A 17,145-nucleotide genomic window follows, 5' to 3' on the forward strand; every position below is an offset into this window, starting at 1 on the left:
AAGCTATTCAATACGCTACAGTTATATGGTGTCAATGGGGAATTATATCAAGTAATACTTAGTCTTTATTTGAGTTGCAAGTCAGCAGTTAGAATTGAAGTACAGGAAGATGGTTTAATGTTAAATCTAGTGTGAGACAAGGATGTACATTATCCACTCTGTTATTCATTATCTATATGGATCACATTATGAAGGAAAGTGGTATTAAACATGATATCAAAACTGGAGATGTTAATGTCAGCTCTTTGCTTTATGCAGATGATGTTATACTTCTAAATAAATCCGCTACGAGTTTGGAAGATTCCCTGACTAAAGTGAATAACTGTCGTAATAGATATGGTATTCAGCTACTTAGGCATGATTTTTACTGAAGATGGTAAATTAAATATGGAAATAGACAACAGAATCAACAAAGCTGATATGGTAGGAAGTGAATTGAATAAATTCATATGGAATAAGAAAGAAATTAGTTGGAACACTAAATTAGCTATATACAAGACAGTGTTCAAACCACTTTTAACTTATGGTTTGAACACTTATGGTTAGAGGTGTGAACAGATGGCATCAATGGCAATATCATATTAAAAATGACGATATTAGGAAAGAACTTGACATTGTCAGCATCCAGGAATGCGTTAGCAGAGCTAATCTCAGGTGGTATGGTCACATAAACAGAATGGGCGAGGAAAGATTAGTGAAACAAGTGTTCTCTGCCAGATTGGCAGGAAAACGACCCAGAGGAAGACCAAGATATAGGTGGATTGATATGGTACAAAGTGCCTTAGACGATAGAAATATAAGATCTGATAATGTTGGAGTCTTGACAAGTAACAGACTGATTTGGAGGAAAATTGTAGATAGAAAGTTAGTAATGATGTAAATTTTTCATGTAGTACTATCATATCCTGTACACTCCTTGAGGGTATATATATCAGGAATATGATGATAATGATGATGATGAGCTGAAATTTGAAACGTATTTTTGTCTCTTCATTGTTTTGAAACATCTATTTGCCGTCATGAGCCAACAATTTGTTGGATGTTTCAAAACAATAGAGAACCAGCTTACGTCCGGAACTTTGGGGGGGGGGGGGAAGAGCCCACTAGTGTGTGTGTGTGTGTGTGTGTGTGTACAATTAAGAAAGTTGGAAAAGATTAGCTGATTTAAAAAAGTACTATCTCCCACAAAGGGAATAGACTTAGACCATTGTATCTGTTTAAGTTAGGAGAATGAAGAAAAGTTTCACATTTCTTTATAAAGCCGTTCCATGAGGAACTGATTTTTGTGAAGGATTCTTGTCTTGTTCCTATTAACTCTATGTCTAATGTTGATGGCATGCTCTACAACTCAACACTGTTCAGATTCAAGGTATTGAATATAAGACTTGTAGATTGTATAGGTTGTCCCATGCATAAAATTTCAAAATTTTTATCAAATTTACTCACTTCTTCAACTAGAACTGCTACTTATATAAAAAATACTTTGGATTTCAAAAATAAAATTTTGGATCATCATTTGGATATTATGATTAGTTTATATGTTGTTTCATTATTTACTAATGTTCCTTTATCTGTCAATACTGAATTACTGCAACAAGAATTTCCTTCAGACATTGTTAAAATATTTGATTTTGTAATACATTCTGGTAATTTTTCCTTTAAAAACAAGTTATATCAATAAATTGAAGAAACAGCAATGGGCAATCCTATTTCTTCTGCTATTGCCAACTTCTTTATGGAGCACTTGGAACAACGTATTTTTGACAACATTTCTCCTAGACCTACTCATTGGTTCAGATATGTAGATGACGTTTTTGCTATCTGGAATTGCTCTTTTGGTGAATTAGAACAGTTTCTCTCTAAATCAAATGCACTCCATCCAAGGATCCAATTCACCATAGAAGTAGAAGTAAATATGCAGTTAGCCTTTTTAGATCTTTTAATTCTTCGAAGGATGGTAATCTCATTTCTCAGTCTATAGGAAGAAGACTCACAGGCCATTATATCCATGCTGAATCTCATCACCATCCCAGTCAAAAGGAGGGAACTATTAAAACACTGGTTCATCGGGCCCACTCCTTTGGTTCTTCAGATGAACTATTACAGAACGAATTGTAATATATTATTTCCTCTTTTTTTATCTAATGGATATAAAAATTCCTTCATCAAAAGAGCTTTGAGTAATTTTGATATATCTTCCTCTTCAAATACAGAAGAAATAACACATATTCCTATCCCTTATGTGCAAGGCATTAGTGAATGCATAGCAAAAGTTTTAAAACCACTAAATATTTTGGTTGCCTTTCGACCAATCAGAAAAATCTCCACCTTTCTCACTTCTCCAAAGGAAAAGTTTCCACATCTCAGTTATCCAGGTGTCTACCAGATTCCTTGCTCTTGTGGGTTATCTTATTTCGGACAAACAGGAAGATCTGTTTTTATTTGTCTAGAAGAACACAGGTCTTATATTCAATACCTTGAACCTGAACAGTCTGGACTTGCAAGGCATGCCTTGCAGGACTTACCAGCCTGGCTGGCCAAGTAGTCAGCATATCCGCTCTCCAGCCAAAAGGCTGCAGGTTTGAACCAGCCATGGGCATGGATGTTTGTGGTTGTCTGTGAAAAATTAGTGGTGATGATGAGGAGTAGATGGCGTTGGTGTAGATGATGGTAGTTGCAGTTCGTTGTAGTTGGTGGATTGAGTGGTGGAGACAGCTGTAGAGTAGGTGCCCACCCTTGATGAGTCTTTGGACTCCCTGGAGGTGTTACGTAATGCATACGTACATAACAAAGACAAGAGTCCTTCACAAAAGTTGGTTCTTCATGGAATGGCTTTATAAAGAAACGTGAAACTTTACTTCACTCTCCTAACTTAAACAGATCCAATGGTCTACGTCTATCCTGTTTGTGGGAGATAGTACTTTTTAAATCAGCTAATCTTTTCTAACTTTTTTAATTGTGTGTACACACACACACACACGCACACACAGGTAACCCTCGTATAATGCGGTACTTATACAATGCGGTTTCGATATAACGCGGTCTACAATTTCTAGTAACCCTTTATTTATTTTTTTCGTATATTTTTCACCGTGCCACTTAAAAATCAAATTTTATCTTCGTTAAATTTGTGTCTGTGTGTATCACGTAAGTAGTTATAAGTATCAAATTTAGTTTTATTGTATCCCTGAATATTTTGGGTACTGTACAGTGGTTTTTACAGTTTGTGTAATTCTCAACAAATAGTGCAATTAGAGACAGCTGGAATTAAAACGGCACTAACTAACGAATCACATGTCCTCCTTCAGAAACTATGCTGTATACACTCAAGCAAAACCATATGTTGCACTGAAACACAGTATCTAACTAAAAACTATTGTTGAATTTTTCAATTATGAAATAAGTGTTTGTTTTATTGCATTTTAAATTCTTGACGTTATTATGACATATCACAAAAGCTAACTTCAAATAAAATTCTACCAAGAATTGAAACATGCCATATAATAAGTGTGTGAGTTCATCTGCCACCTTAAATGCAAACAAGCAGCCTTAAAATTCAACCAAGGGTGTGAAACTTTGTGTGAGTTGAGCCAGCTGGTAATGAGAAGTTCCTTCGGAACGATAAATGACACCCTGTAGTGAATGTGTTAAAACTAATAGTGAATGTTGTTATGATAGTTTCAGATGTTATGGAATTCAACTGAAGAGAATTAGCATTTCAACTCAACACTTGTCATTTGCCTTTGTCTTTGGGTCGTGCAATCTTTTGTTAATACTGCACCAATCATATGCACGTCTTCATAGCTGCTCTCTCATGTAAAACAAAATTCAACTTGTACGTATTGTAATAATAATAATAAAAAAAAAGTTGGAATAATTTATAAACGTATAAAAGGATATCACCTGTAAATCATTGACGTGCCACCTCTGGCACGAGTTTTGAAAATTGTTATCGTTTTCTGCCAGGAAAGCGCATTAAAAATCATGTGTTTTTCTCAAGATGAGCAGTTTATTTTCTGGTGAGCTACATACAATATGTAATGCTTTTTATTTTATGTAAAAGTTTATTTTTATTGTAATGGCCACTGAAACTGCAAAGAAAGGGAAAAAACAACATTGAAGAGGAAATTCGTTTCTCTCAAAGAAAAAATGAAAATCTTGGATCAGTTGAAAATGGGAGAAAAACCAGTTGTTGCAAGGACTCTGAATTTAAATGAATCAACAATTCGAACAATCAAACAAAATGAACATAAAATCCGAGAAAGTGTTTATTACTGGGTCAACGGTAAGTGCAAAGTGCGTTGCTCGTGTGCGTGATATTCTAATAGAAAAAATGGAGAAATCTCTAATGATATGGATAGAAGATTGCACTCAAAAGAAAATTCCTTTCGATGGGCATCTTATTAAGCAAAAAGCTCTCAAAGTTTATAAACATTTAAAAGAACTTGATCAAGATTCTTCAAAAGAAATCTCTCAGCATGGATTTTGTGCTAGTAAGGGTTGGTTTGAAAACTTTAAAAAACAGTTTTCTTTGTATAATCTTGAAATCCAGGGAGAATCAGCATCAGCAGATGTTGAAGCTGCCTGGAAATACCCAGCAGAACTTTAAAAATCATTGAAGAAGGTGGTTAATAGTGCAGATGAATCTGGGTTATACTGGAAAAAAAATGCCAAAACGCACCTATATTTCAAAAAATGAAAGATCAGCTCCTGGATTCAAAGTTTCCAAAGATAGAATTACTCTACTGTTTTGTAGTAATGCATCAGGTGATTCCATGACAAAACCAATGTTTATTAAGCGATCTGCAAATCCTGGTGTGCGATGAAAGGACTCGACAAGTCCACCCTACCTGATTACTGGCGGGCCAACAAAAAAGGCATGGGTTACAGCTAGCATCTTTGAAAATTGGTTTTTCAAGTGTTTTGTACCCGATGTAGAAAGTTACACAAAGAAAAAGAATATGGACTTTAAAATTCTACTAATTTTAGATAACGGCACAGGGCACCCAACAAATCTAAGCCATCCGAATATTAAAATTACTTTTTTGCTGCCTAATACTACTTCACTTATTCAACCACTCAACCAAGGAATAATATCAACATTTAAGTCATATTATATTCGTCAAACATTCCAATTAATTTTGGAAAAAATGGAATCTAATTCAAACATGACACTGCCTCAAGCATTGAATTGCGTGAAAAGTATTTTTCTGTCCATTAAGGAATTACAACCCTCTATGCTGAATGCTTGCTGGAAAAAAATATGGCCTGAAGCCATTCTGGAACAAAATTTCGTACCTCCAGTGGATCCGAGCTAAGTCGTATAATAAACGTCACACACCTTTTTGGTGGAGAGGACTTTAGCGATATGGTTGAAAACAAAATTAGTGAATTAATTGATGGGAATCAGATTTAAATGAGGAGGAACTGGTACAATTAATAGATGGCGTCGAACCAAATGGCAGGGAAAGTTCTGCCGAAGATTCTGATTGTGATGAATCCGTTAAAGAATTCAGTTTAAAGAAATTAGCAGAAGGATTGGATGGCAAGAAGGTTAGGAAGTTATTTTATGGATAATGATTCCTCAATGAAGCACTGGAGAAAATTCACGAGACAATTGGATATTTGTTTAGCGCCATATTATGAACTTAATAAAAAATTGCAGCATAGTGGTGAGCAAGGTCTTATTACTGACTTCTTGATAACTAAACCAGCCGAAGTATGCAATGAGAATTATACAAATGATGTCCAAGAGATTTCAAGTGTAGACGATGTCCGGCCACTCATAAATAAAGAATATCTATGAAATGTTATTTCTGAAGACAGTAATGATGATTAAAATATGTGCTTTATTTTATTGTCTAAAAGCATTTGTGCATTGTGTGCAATGAAGTTTATGTACAATTTGTAATTTTTATAATTTTATACTATGTATTTGTCTCATAGTTTATGTTTTCTTAACTTACATGAATTACCTGAATTAAATAAAAATATATTTTGGTTGGATATGCCATTGTTGTTTATATAATTAAAAAAAAATTTCAGAACATAACCCTACTTTTTCTATGTCATCTAAGTCTCGCATAACACGATTTATATAACACGCCATTTCTATGGAACCTAACATCCACGTTATACGAGGGTTACCTGTATATGAAAAAATTAGTTTAATGACTATAATACCGGGAATAAAAAGAATATAGTTTAATGCTTAGATACTACTAGATTTTTGAACAAAATTCAACTTCTTCAGGTATCAATGACAAAGAATTATGTAAAATAACAGAGACATAATAAAATTACATCAACAGAACTAGTTTGAAACAGGAATGCGTGCTGGAAACTACTGTTTCAAACTGTACTTCGGTCTTTTATATTAGTTCTGTTGTTGACAACAGAATTATGTAAAATAACAGACATAATTTTATTATGTCTGTTATTTTCCATAATTCTTTGTCATTGATAGCTGAAGAAGTTGAATTTTGTTCAACGAAACTAGTAGTATCTCAGCATTAAACTTTATTCTTTTTATTCCCGGTATTATAGTCATTCAAACTAATTTTTTCATAACATTATCTACCAAGTAAATATGTATGCCAATATATATATATATATGACAGAATGATCATTGACTCGGTTAACATACATAGTTTTATGTATGTTAACCGAATGAAAGAACAGCTTCAAATACAACTACAACGTTTTCATGCTAATTATGTATAAAGACTGTCTATGTTGTTCATAGTCTTTTAACCCTCAATGTTTAGTGTTTTTTCTTTTATACTGTCACCTGAAGAAGGCTGTTACAGGCCGAAACTAGTAGTGTGTTTATATTAAAACCTTTTTAATTAAATCTCGGTTCTAGTCATTCAATTTTTTTCATAAAACTATATATATATATATATATATATATATATATATATATATATATAAGGTATTTATTTATCTATTTTTTCTTTTAAATAAGTTAGGAAATTATAAATGACCTTTTTTAGTTATCTTACATTGGCTACTTAGGTGGCACCTTTTGGAATTGTCAGTTATTGTTTAATTAGCTTTTTATATGTACTGAAGATGCCTGTGATAATCAGGCGAAAATTCTACTAATAAATAATATTTTACGTGAGTGAATTCCATTATTATAATTTTAATTAATATGTCTACTCATGGTAATTCCTTACTGAAACATATAATCTGAATACATCTGTGGGACTGGATGGTATACCAGATCGAGTCTTACGTGAAGAGGCAAAAAGGAATTGTCAGTGGCCTTGACCATATTGTTTAATCTAAGTCTCAACTATTGGTTAGCCCTGAGGGGATGGAAAGAGGGGAAAATAGTTCCACTGCATAAAGGAGGCTTCAAGAATGATGTAGCAAATTACCAATCAATCAGCATATCAAGAGTCGAAGTTGGTCAAGAGCAAAATACAGGAATAGATAGATGAAAATGGGATACTGTATGAGGGAAGCATGGTTTTTGTGAAGGTTAGATCATGCCTCAGTAACTTGCTCATGTTTTATAATACAGTGATAGCTGAATTGGATAAGGGTAATGGGTTTACAGTGATACTACTGGACTTTGCAAAGGCCTTTGACAGGATACTACATGGAATCCTAATCAGTAAATTGCAGCACATGGGGATAGGAGGGTGGTTGATGGAGAAATATCAGAGAGTAGTTTATTCAGGAGTAGAGTCCGAAAGAAGGCCTGTGACTAGTGGTGTGCCACAAGATTCTGTTTTTGGACCACTGCTATTTAATTCGTTCATTAATGATATAGGAAAGGATCTGAGAGGAACTGTTCAGTTATTTGCCGATGATGCAAAGTTGGGTAGAGCAATAGTTAATACACATGATGTCAAAATTTTGCAGGATGATTTGGATAGATTGGCAGACTGGGCTAAGAAGAATGGATGTCAGTTTAATGTGGCAAAGTGTAAGGTTATGCATTCTGGGGTGAAAAGATTATCAGTGGTATATCACATTGGTGAAACTGTACTCCAGGAAATTGATGAAGCCAGAGACTTGGGAATGTTAATGGATAGTGAGTTAAAGTTCAGGGGGCACATAGCAAAAGTGGCTAAAGCAGTTCATCAGATCGCTTGATTACTGAAGAATACTTTGACGAGCAGAGACAAGCAAGTTATTGTTCCTCTTTATCGAGCCTTGATAAGACATCATCTTAACTACTGTGTGCAGATCTGGGCATGGCATCAGTTTCTTTGTGATGGGGAGGAGGTGGAGAGGATCCAGAGGCAAGTGACCAAGATGGTAGCAGGTCTATGGAATGAACCTTATGAGAACAGGCTGAAGATTTGTGGAGTTACAGAACCTAGTTGATAGGCAGAAAAGGGGTGATATGATTGAGACATTCAAATTACTGATGGGTTTTTACAAGATTAATTCAGAGGAAATTTCTCAGAACAGGTGTGGTGGTGGTGGTGGTGGGAAAACTAGGGGCCATCCATGGAAACTGAGCAATTGTGTAGTTAGCAAGGGTTTAGAACTAGGTTTTTTACTTGGAGAGTGGAGAATGAGTGTAACAAGCTGCCAGAGTCGGTTGTGGATGGCATGACTGTGAATGAGTTCAAAGTAAAGTATACATACATACATACATAGCTCATGGCAAAAACATGATGTTAAAAAAAAGAGAATCATGATGTCATTATATATTAACAGAATTTAAAATATTTTAAGTTAAAACTTTGAAGGAAAACACAGATCTAATCCAAGAAGTTGGAAAATTAAAATAAGAGTTAAAAGTAAAAGTCTTAATATGTTATAATAAGGAAAAGAAACATATATATCATTATAAATTCAGATCTAAGTTTGTAATCACAGCTTCAGGAGCCTCTTGTAAAAAGTCATTCCAGTCATTCTGATAAGCACGGAAGATGTATTCTGTTACAATATGTTGCATAGTCTGTCGTGGAGCACCACAGTCACATTCTGGAGATGCTTGTCTGTTCCATTTATAGAGAGTATCTCCACATAGGCTATGATTTGTCCGAATTCGATTTAGTACCATCCATGTTTTGCGATGTAGATCTGATCCTGTAATGATTTCACCTTTAAAGATATTATGCAAATGTTCTTTTGTATTTTCCTTCCATGTTTTCTTCCCACTTTGATAAAGGATTAAAATTATTTAGCACTAGTTCTTCTGCTGTTTGCAGTGATGGATGGCGAGATTTCAATCTATTGACGTTAAGAGTTGAGAGATCCTGATGAATAGGTAGGTTCGGATTACCAGCAATTTTTTGGAATTCACGGACTAAAGAATTCAATCTACGTAGTTCTATAGGAATAATGCCTGCTAAAAGAGGTAACCAATATGTTGGGGTTGATCTAAGAGAGCCTGTAATTAATCTTAAGGTAGTGTTCAATTGAGAATTGATAATCCTTGTGTGAGGGCTATTTAGCCACACAGGAGCACAATATTCAGCACTTGAGAATACCAAAGCAAGGGCTGTTGTCCAAAGAGTAGAGGCTCTAGAACCCCAGGTAGTGCCACAGAGTGTCTGTAGGATAGTATTATGTGTCCTTAGTTTATATGCCAAGTTTGAACAATGTTGCCGGAAAGTGAGAGAACGGTCAAGTGTGACTCCCAAATACTTAGGGAATGTATTATATGGAAAGCAAAGTATGATAGATACTGTGCAAACACTGAATAGTTCTTGACACGATGTTTAGGACCACCCTCATACACATACTCAAAAAAAAAAAAGGCGGTCGCATCACAACAGAAGAAAAAGATCTCAAAGATGAATTATCCCATATATCAAAAACCCTGATAGAGAATAGTTATCCAAAAAAAACTGATTGATAAGATACTTTTCTGTGAACCCCCCCCCCAACAACAATCTGAGGAAATACATTACAAATCCACCATTGCCATTCCATATGCTGGGACAGTTTCTAAAAAGATTGCTACACTCCTCAAGCCACATGAAATACAAGTGACTTCTAAACCTTTAAAGACTTGCCACTTTAACCAGTATAATTTAATCCACTCATGTGGATTAAATTATACTGGTCAGACCTCAAGAAGTTTGGAAATAAGAAAAGAGAACATGTCAGAGATGTAAACAACAACAACAGAGAAGACAAATCTGGGTTAGACCTTTATTTCTTAAGGACAAACCATACCATCAAATGGGACAAAAGCTCCATGTCCTATTCAGAAGAGGATTTCCACTCCTGAAATAAAAGAAGCTATAGCAGTCATCTGTTAAACGCAACCTCAATAGAAATCAAGGATTAATTCTAGCTGATATTTAGAAGGCCCTCATAAGATCATCAAGCACACCAGAGTTAAATTTCACTGCTAATTACAGAACATTCCTGCATAACAACAGTTAGTATCACATGCTCCATGCATTTGATGTACGCGTTCTTCTGTATTTGTAAAAAAATACAATTGTATTCGGTTCATTCCTTCACAAACAGTTTAAGCTGTTTTGTATCTCTTTTATACACCCTGATGAAGCCAGACAGCTAAGTTGGCAAAACTTGTTGGTGTTTTTTACTTAGTCTCGATTATTAAAATCCTTCGGCCAATATACAACCCAGTTCATATTAATTTCTTGCAGTCTAAGGACTCCAAGGAGTCCTTAGATGCAAGAAATGTACTCATTGCCCATAATTATAATAATAATTTTTAATAACTTCTAAACTTTTTTTTAACAAAAAAAAAAACACGTTCTGCCTCCAAAACACATTCTGCCATCTTCCTGATATTTACATTCTATATTCTTACTAAAATTTTCCCATGACTATTATTTAGCTACTTTCACACATATTGGATTGACTGAAAAATTGAATGATTCATTCATTTATTGTATCTCTCTCTCTCTCTCTCTCTCTCTCTCTCTCTCTCTCTCACACACACACACACACACACACACACATATAGATACACACACACAAGTATTCCTGCCAATTGGGTTGGGGAGTGGTTTCTTTGTGTGGAGGGTGGTTCAACCTTGAAATGCATTGCCTGAGAGAGTGGTTGGAGTGGGGACGGTTAATGGGTTCAAGGAGTGGTATGATAAACTTTGTATTTCCTAAAAACGACCTCCCACGATGAGTCTTTTGACTCTATGGAGGCCTGGATAATAATAATAATTAGTCACTCTGCTAAGTATCAAAAAAAAAAAAAAAAAAGTGCGATATTTGATCTTGAAAGGATGAGAAAAGGATTAATCTCGCTCTTAGCCAAGTCATAATGTGAAATGTACAATAGGTTTACTGCTACTATTTTTCGTGGACTAGATTCATTTACACACTCATTGATTCATGTACACCCACAAATTATCTCTGTCAAGTTACCAAGAAGAAGAGTAAGTATTGCTTGAAAGTTAGCAAATGAACCAAGTGAGAAAAAGCATAGCTGGATATTACATGTGAGTTACCATAACCACAATACGAAAGTACCATTGTAGTTTTAGTATGGTACTTTCATTATTTAAATAATAATAATAATAATGCAGGAACTGCACTAAGGAATCCAAAGATGGTTTACATCTGACTTGCACATAAAAGGTTGCAAAAACCCACCGCACATTAGTGCTGAGTATGGACAAAAGGATAAGAATAAAATCTAATGTATTTCTTGAATAGCTGAAAGTTACAGTCTTTGGGAAATACAGAGTGAGGGAGGTTGTTCCAAAAAAACAGAAGTACATTAATCAAGTTTGGAGCTACATAGTAAATGAATGTTAACCAGCAGTTGCCCGGGGAGAAAGCAGTGGAGTGATGGTGGCCAGCTGAGCAATACATTGTCCACGAAAATGCACAGTATTAGGTAGGGAGGATTTGGGATTAATAAGTTGAAAGTTTATTTTTCACTTGGTTAGAGTATAATAAATTTAGTTTAATCCTCTATCCAAGCGTGAGCAAACAAAGTTTGCACCTGAAAGTATCTTCAGGACTGGGGTAAGGTGGTACAACACCAGGACGACTCCTTGCAAAGGTGTAGCAAGCTACCAACACTCCTGTCTCAGTATCTCTCGTAATGCAAAACACATCTCCTTGCGGATATGTCTAACGTTATGCATTAAGGGAAGGGCCACTACCCAGACTAGTTTTGACCTTTATTGAGGTCTCTTCAGTGGGAGCCAGGCCCAAGTGGAGATACCAGCCAGAAGCATTAGCAGGTCATCTCTACCTATAGGAGTAGCCAATTGGTGTGCCACCATTTTAATAAATTACTTTGGATTTAGAGAAAGATGTTGAAAGTTTATTTTTCACTTGGTTAGAGTATAATAAATTTAGTTTAATCCTTTATCCAAGTGTGAGCAAATCCAAGTGTGGGATTAATAAGCGTTAGCAGTAGTGCAGGTTTTTGAAATAATGCCATAAGCAAGCAGAAAAATACACTGTTTGCTTGGAAGCTGAAGAGGCTATGGATGAGTCTGTCGGTAGCTCAGTTGGTAGAGTGGTGGACTGTAGTAGTAGTAGTAGTGTGTGTGCGCCACATATCCATAGGTCGCTGGTTCAAATTCAGCTCAATGGAACATTTTGCCGGCCTGGTTGGTTGATTGATTAGCATATCCACTCTCCAGCCAAAAGGCTGTAGGTTCGAAACCCGCTGTGGGCATGGATGTTTGTGATTGTCTGTGAAAATACTAGTGGTCGTGGTCAGCGGTAGATGGCGTTGGTGTAGATGACTAAGGTAGTTGCGATTGGTGGAGTGGTAGAAATGGAGAGTTGTAGAGTAGGTGTCCTCCCTCAACGAGTCTTTGGACTCCCTGGAGGTGTTACCTAATAATAATAATAAAATGTGTTTGTGCCAGTAAAACCTAAAAGTGTAAGCTTGATAAAAAAAATCTGATCATGTCTGGATTCTTGTGAACTGGGTTATGCATCCTACACTAAAGCAAAAAATGCTTTGGACAAACTGAAAGTTTAAACATTGTACTATTATGAATACTGTAATATTATTCAATCTCACTTAACATTGGGTAAAGTGAGAGTAGTCATTGCTTTCAAAAATAGTCAACAAATATTTTATATGAAATTTTATCTGATTAACATTAGAATATATTATCAAGGTATAATTACTTTAAAAAAATTATACATTTAACCATGCAAAACTGGCCATCTATTGTTTAGATTTTACTTGAGAGATCCAAATGTAAGTATGAGAGACATGCTGTAATAAAGGATAACAACAAAAACGGTATCCAGGTAACGGAACGGAAATCTATACATGGCAACTGAGACAAGTGAAAAAGACAAAAGATTGATAAAATGGAAAAGTTGTATATAAGCAATAGGTGCAAAAAAATAAATAATAATAAAGGATGCTTTTGGCCCACCGTTTTGACCCAAGACCTGTCCTCACTTCATATTCCTCCAACAGTGGACCAAAAGCAGATTGTTTCGTTCAACAAGTACATGCTGGAAGCCGGAAGGCACGTATAAATTTAAGGAGGTCAACTTATTTACTCTCAAAAGCACAATGACTAACCTGTTTGGAAATATTTAATTTCCAAACAGGTTAGTCAATAAAAAGATGAACAATACTATTAATAAACTAGTACAAATTTCGTATGACTTACGGGCACAGCAAAGAGCCATTATTAATTTTAAAAAAAATTAAGTAAAAATGCAACCACTTATAGCATACAGCAGTACAGCTAGCACCCTTCTGGTACTATAAAATGACACCAAAGAATTATTTTTCACAAAATCTATGCAACACAACTTTCTTATTTTCACTCGCTTAACTGTTTAACGAAAATATCTGCACCAGATGACGCTACACAAATGAAAGTGGACTCTGCAGGAAACGTATTCGTAATTCCAGAATTGCATTCGATTTCGCAGTCTCAATATAATTCCTAACTGGGTGGACGGTGCTGATACCTTGGGCAACAAAGAAATCGATAAGCTCTAAATTATTTCCCCACCTCACAGAGCGACTGCTAAATTACAAATATAAATCACAACCTTTATTAATTATAGTTTTGAAGTTTAACCGTCTTTTTTATATTTTAATTTTAAATTTTACTTTAAAACACCAACATTCATAATCTTCTTCTTCCTTTCTAGGCTTATAGGCCAAGTCGCCTGTTTCGGACTCAATTCCATCTTTTTAAGTGTCTTCTTCTTCTTCTGCATTGGGTCCCTTTTTGGTGGTAATTTAGGATTACTTTCGGTATTCTGCTTCTATCCATTCTCAGTATATGTGTTATTTCCAGTTTTCTCTATTTCAAATAACTGTTTCATTTAGGGAGGCTGTAATTCCAAGTTTATTTCTGATTTCGCTGCTTTTCCTTTTATCCATTATTGTGACTCCTTCAGTTTTGCGCAGAAATTTCATTACAGATGATTCAATTCTTCTTTCACCTGCTTTTTTTTATTGTCCATATCTCCTTTTCATAAAGTAAGGTAGATTTAGCTACTGTGTTGTAGATTATTATCGGTGTGTGTTTTTGTACATAATTGGGTTTTAAACTTTTATTCATAATACCTGTTACTTTTAAAAAGTTTGATAGCTTCTGTTCTATATCAGTCTCATTTTCATATGACATTGTGCATCCTAAATATTTGAATGAATTTACTTGCTCTATTATTTTGTTGTTTATTATTATTTTGCTTCTTACTGGATTAACACCTTTGAAGGCAATGACATTTGTTTTATCTGTTGATATTTCCATACCGTTTGTTTTATCAGATTATTTAGACTGCATGATGATTTTTGTAGTTGATCTTCATTGTTTCCAATGTTTATTTGGTCATCTGATGTTACGGTTTATCCTAAATCCTCTTTCATTAGTTATCTTCCATTCTTTTACGATTTTGTCCATGTGCATATTAAATAAAACTAGTGAAAGATGGCCGCCCTGAAGTACTTCTCTATTTATTGGTTTCCAGCTTGATGTTAAATTATTCTACTTCACGGATATTTTATTACTTCATATATATTAAATAAGTGTCGCTATAGAGTTGGTTTGGAATTTCATATTCTTCCAGGATTTTCCATAGTTTTTCTCTGATAATTTTATCAACTGTTTCGGTATAATCTATAAAAGCTATGTGTGTTTCTATGTTCATTTCTCAGTTTATTTATTAGAAATAGTAACGTAAATACAGTCTATGCAAGTTCTGCCTTTTCTGAATCCATTTTGTTCTTCTGTTAATTTTAGGTTTACTATACGTTTAAGTTTATATGCTAAGATTTTTGAATATACTTTATAACAGATACTAAGTAAGCTGATACCACGATAACTGATAAAGTCAAATTTGTGTCCTTTTTTGTAGACGTAGATAACTATTGGTTTTGTCCAATCTTGTGGGCATTTTCCTTCTTTCCAAATCATATTATAACAGTTAAGTAACCTGAGCGAGAATTTAAGTCCTGCATATTTGATAAGTTCCAAGTTTATATTGCCTTCTCCTGGGGATTCTTAAAATAAAACGAAAGATTTATGAATGAGTATACCTTTTTCTATATACTAATACCATGAGCTTTAGGAATAAAGGGATTGAATTAGTAACACCGATTGATTCCATCTCCACTAAAATCATTGGTATCAGTGAAACATAGTTAACAGAGGATAATGTCCTGAGAGGAAGAAAGGTAGTATACTATTTTCCGGACAGAACAAGGGAGGGGAGAAGCTTGAGAAATGGAGTATTGCTTATAATAGTTGATGAGATAGAGGTATTATGCTATTATCGAGTAGGATGCGAAGGTACAAAGAGAAAAGGAGTAGCGGAATGTTGATTATGTTGCTCTCTATTAGGATAGAGAGCCAAAAAGGATATAATGCACATGTCTTTGAGGTTGTATGATGTGAATTGGAGGTTGGCTGCCTCGGATATACTATATAGTTGGATGTTGTTATAGGCCATCGCTACCCAACCGGCGGTATGCGTACCCCCGGGAGTACGAGCTGGGCTGTTCAGGGGATACACGAAAAATAATCAGAAATGATAATTTTATCAAACGAAATAAACTTATCAGAAAAATAAGTAAAATAAACAATTTTACATTAAGATTGGCACTGAACAAGTGTGTCAGTATTTAAAAACAAGGGTACAATTGATAGAAGGTTAAAGGGGTAACGCAAGTGGAAAAAGGTTGGGAACAATTGTTAGAGGCATAGAATATAGAGGGAGATGAATAGGAAATATTCAGGCAAATTGGCTTAGTGAGTGGAAAGTAGATCATCATTATGGGTTATTTCAATTAGGGAAATATGAATTGATTTGATAGAGGAAGTAGGCTATGGTAATAAGGAAACTCAATTTTTTGAAATCATGAGGGTCAACTATCTTAGTGGACGTGTCAGAAGGAACACGGAGATCATGAGTTTGGGATTTAGTTATACCGTCAAATGATATGATTGTGACTGAAATGCCATGCTGTCTCCACTTTGTGAGAGTGACCAGGTGGTATTGACCTGGGGTACACAGACATGCACAATATATATATATATATATATATATATATATATTTTTTTTTTTTTTTTTTTAAAGGGTATTATCTTTAAGGGCATTATCTTTATGCTAGAAGAATAAAAGCATCAAGTTATAAGCCAGTTTGTATTATTTCTGTATGAGGCATGGAAAAAATTGGCAACAACTCCTATACAAACTTCGGTGGGAAAAATAATATCTGTGAAGGTCGGCACGGATTTGATAAGGGGAATTCTTTCCGTAATCTGATTAACTTTTATGATAGAGTAACAGTAACTAATGAAGAAAGGCATATACTGTATTTTTTTTATTTTAGATTTTTAAAAGTATTTCATAGGGTCCCACATGATAAACTATTTAAGCTACGGCGTACGGGTTTGAATAGTAAGATTGTGGAGCACATTGACAATATCAGGAAAAATGAGAGTTAGCAGAGGGATTCCACAGGATTCTGTGCTGCAATCACTAGTTTTCAACCTTCATATCAGTGATATTTTCACTGGAATTCAGGAAGGTGTCTAGTTATTTGTAGATTACCTGAAATAAGGAAAGTTACTGAGTGTAGTGCTAATATACACTGGTGGTCAAAACCGAAGTAGGAACTACATTTTTACCTCTATGTGCAAAAATTTCATGACTGCTGCTAAATGTGGATAGAAGTTTTTTGCCAACACAATAAATTATATTATACAAAAGAAATCTTATAAAATT

At 34.8% G+C, this 17,145-nt stretch overlaps 1 protein-coding gene across 1 annotated transcript in view; it reads right to left on the reverse strand.

The window, feature by feature from the left end:
- Prp19 (pre-mRNA processing factor 19) overlaps positions 1-13,859 on the reverse strand; it is a 171,453-nt gene extending 157,594 nt beyond the window's left edge. The window contains exon 1 of the mRNA XM_090410212.1: positions 13,569-13,859. Within this exon, the coding sequence (XP_090266338.1) occupies positions 13,569-13,587 (19 nt within the window). The 5' untranslated portion in view covers positions 13,588-13,859. The remainder of the gene's footprint in view (positions 1-13,568) is intronic.
- Between the last annotated feature and the right edge of the window lie 3,286 nt (positions 13,860-17,145).

The sequence above is a fragment of the Typopeltis vanoorti genome, chromosome 20 (genome assembly GCF_054136105.1).
Source record: "Typopeltis vanoorti isolate ZY-2024b chromosome 20, IOZ_Tvanoo_1.0, whole genome shotgun sequence".
NCBI lineage: Eukaryota > Metazoa > Arthropoda > Arachnida > Uropygi > Thelyphonidae > Typopeltis > Typopeltis vanoorti.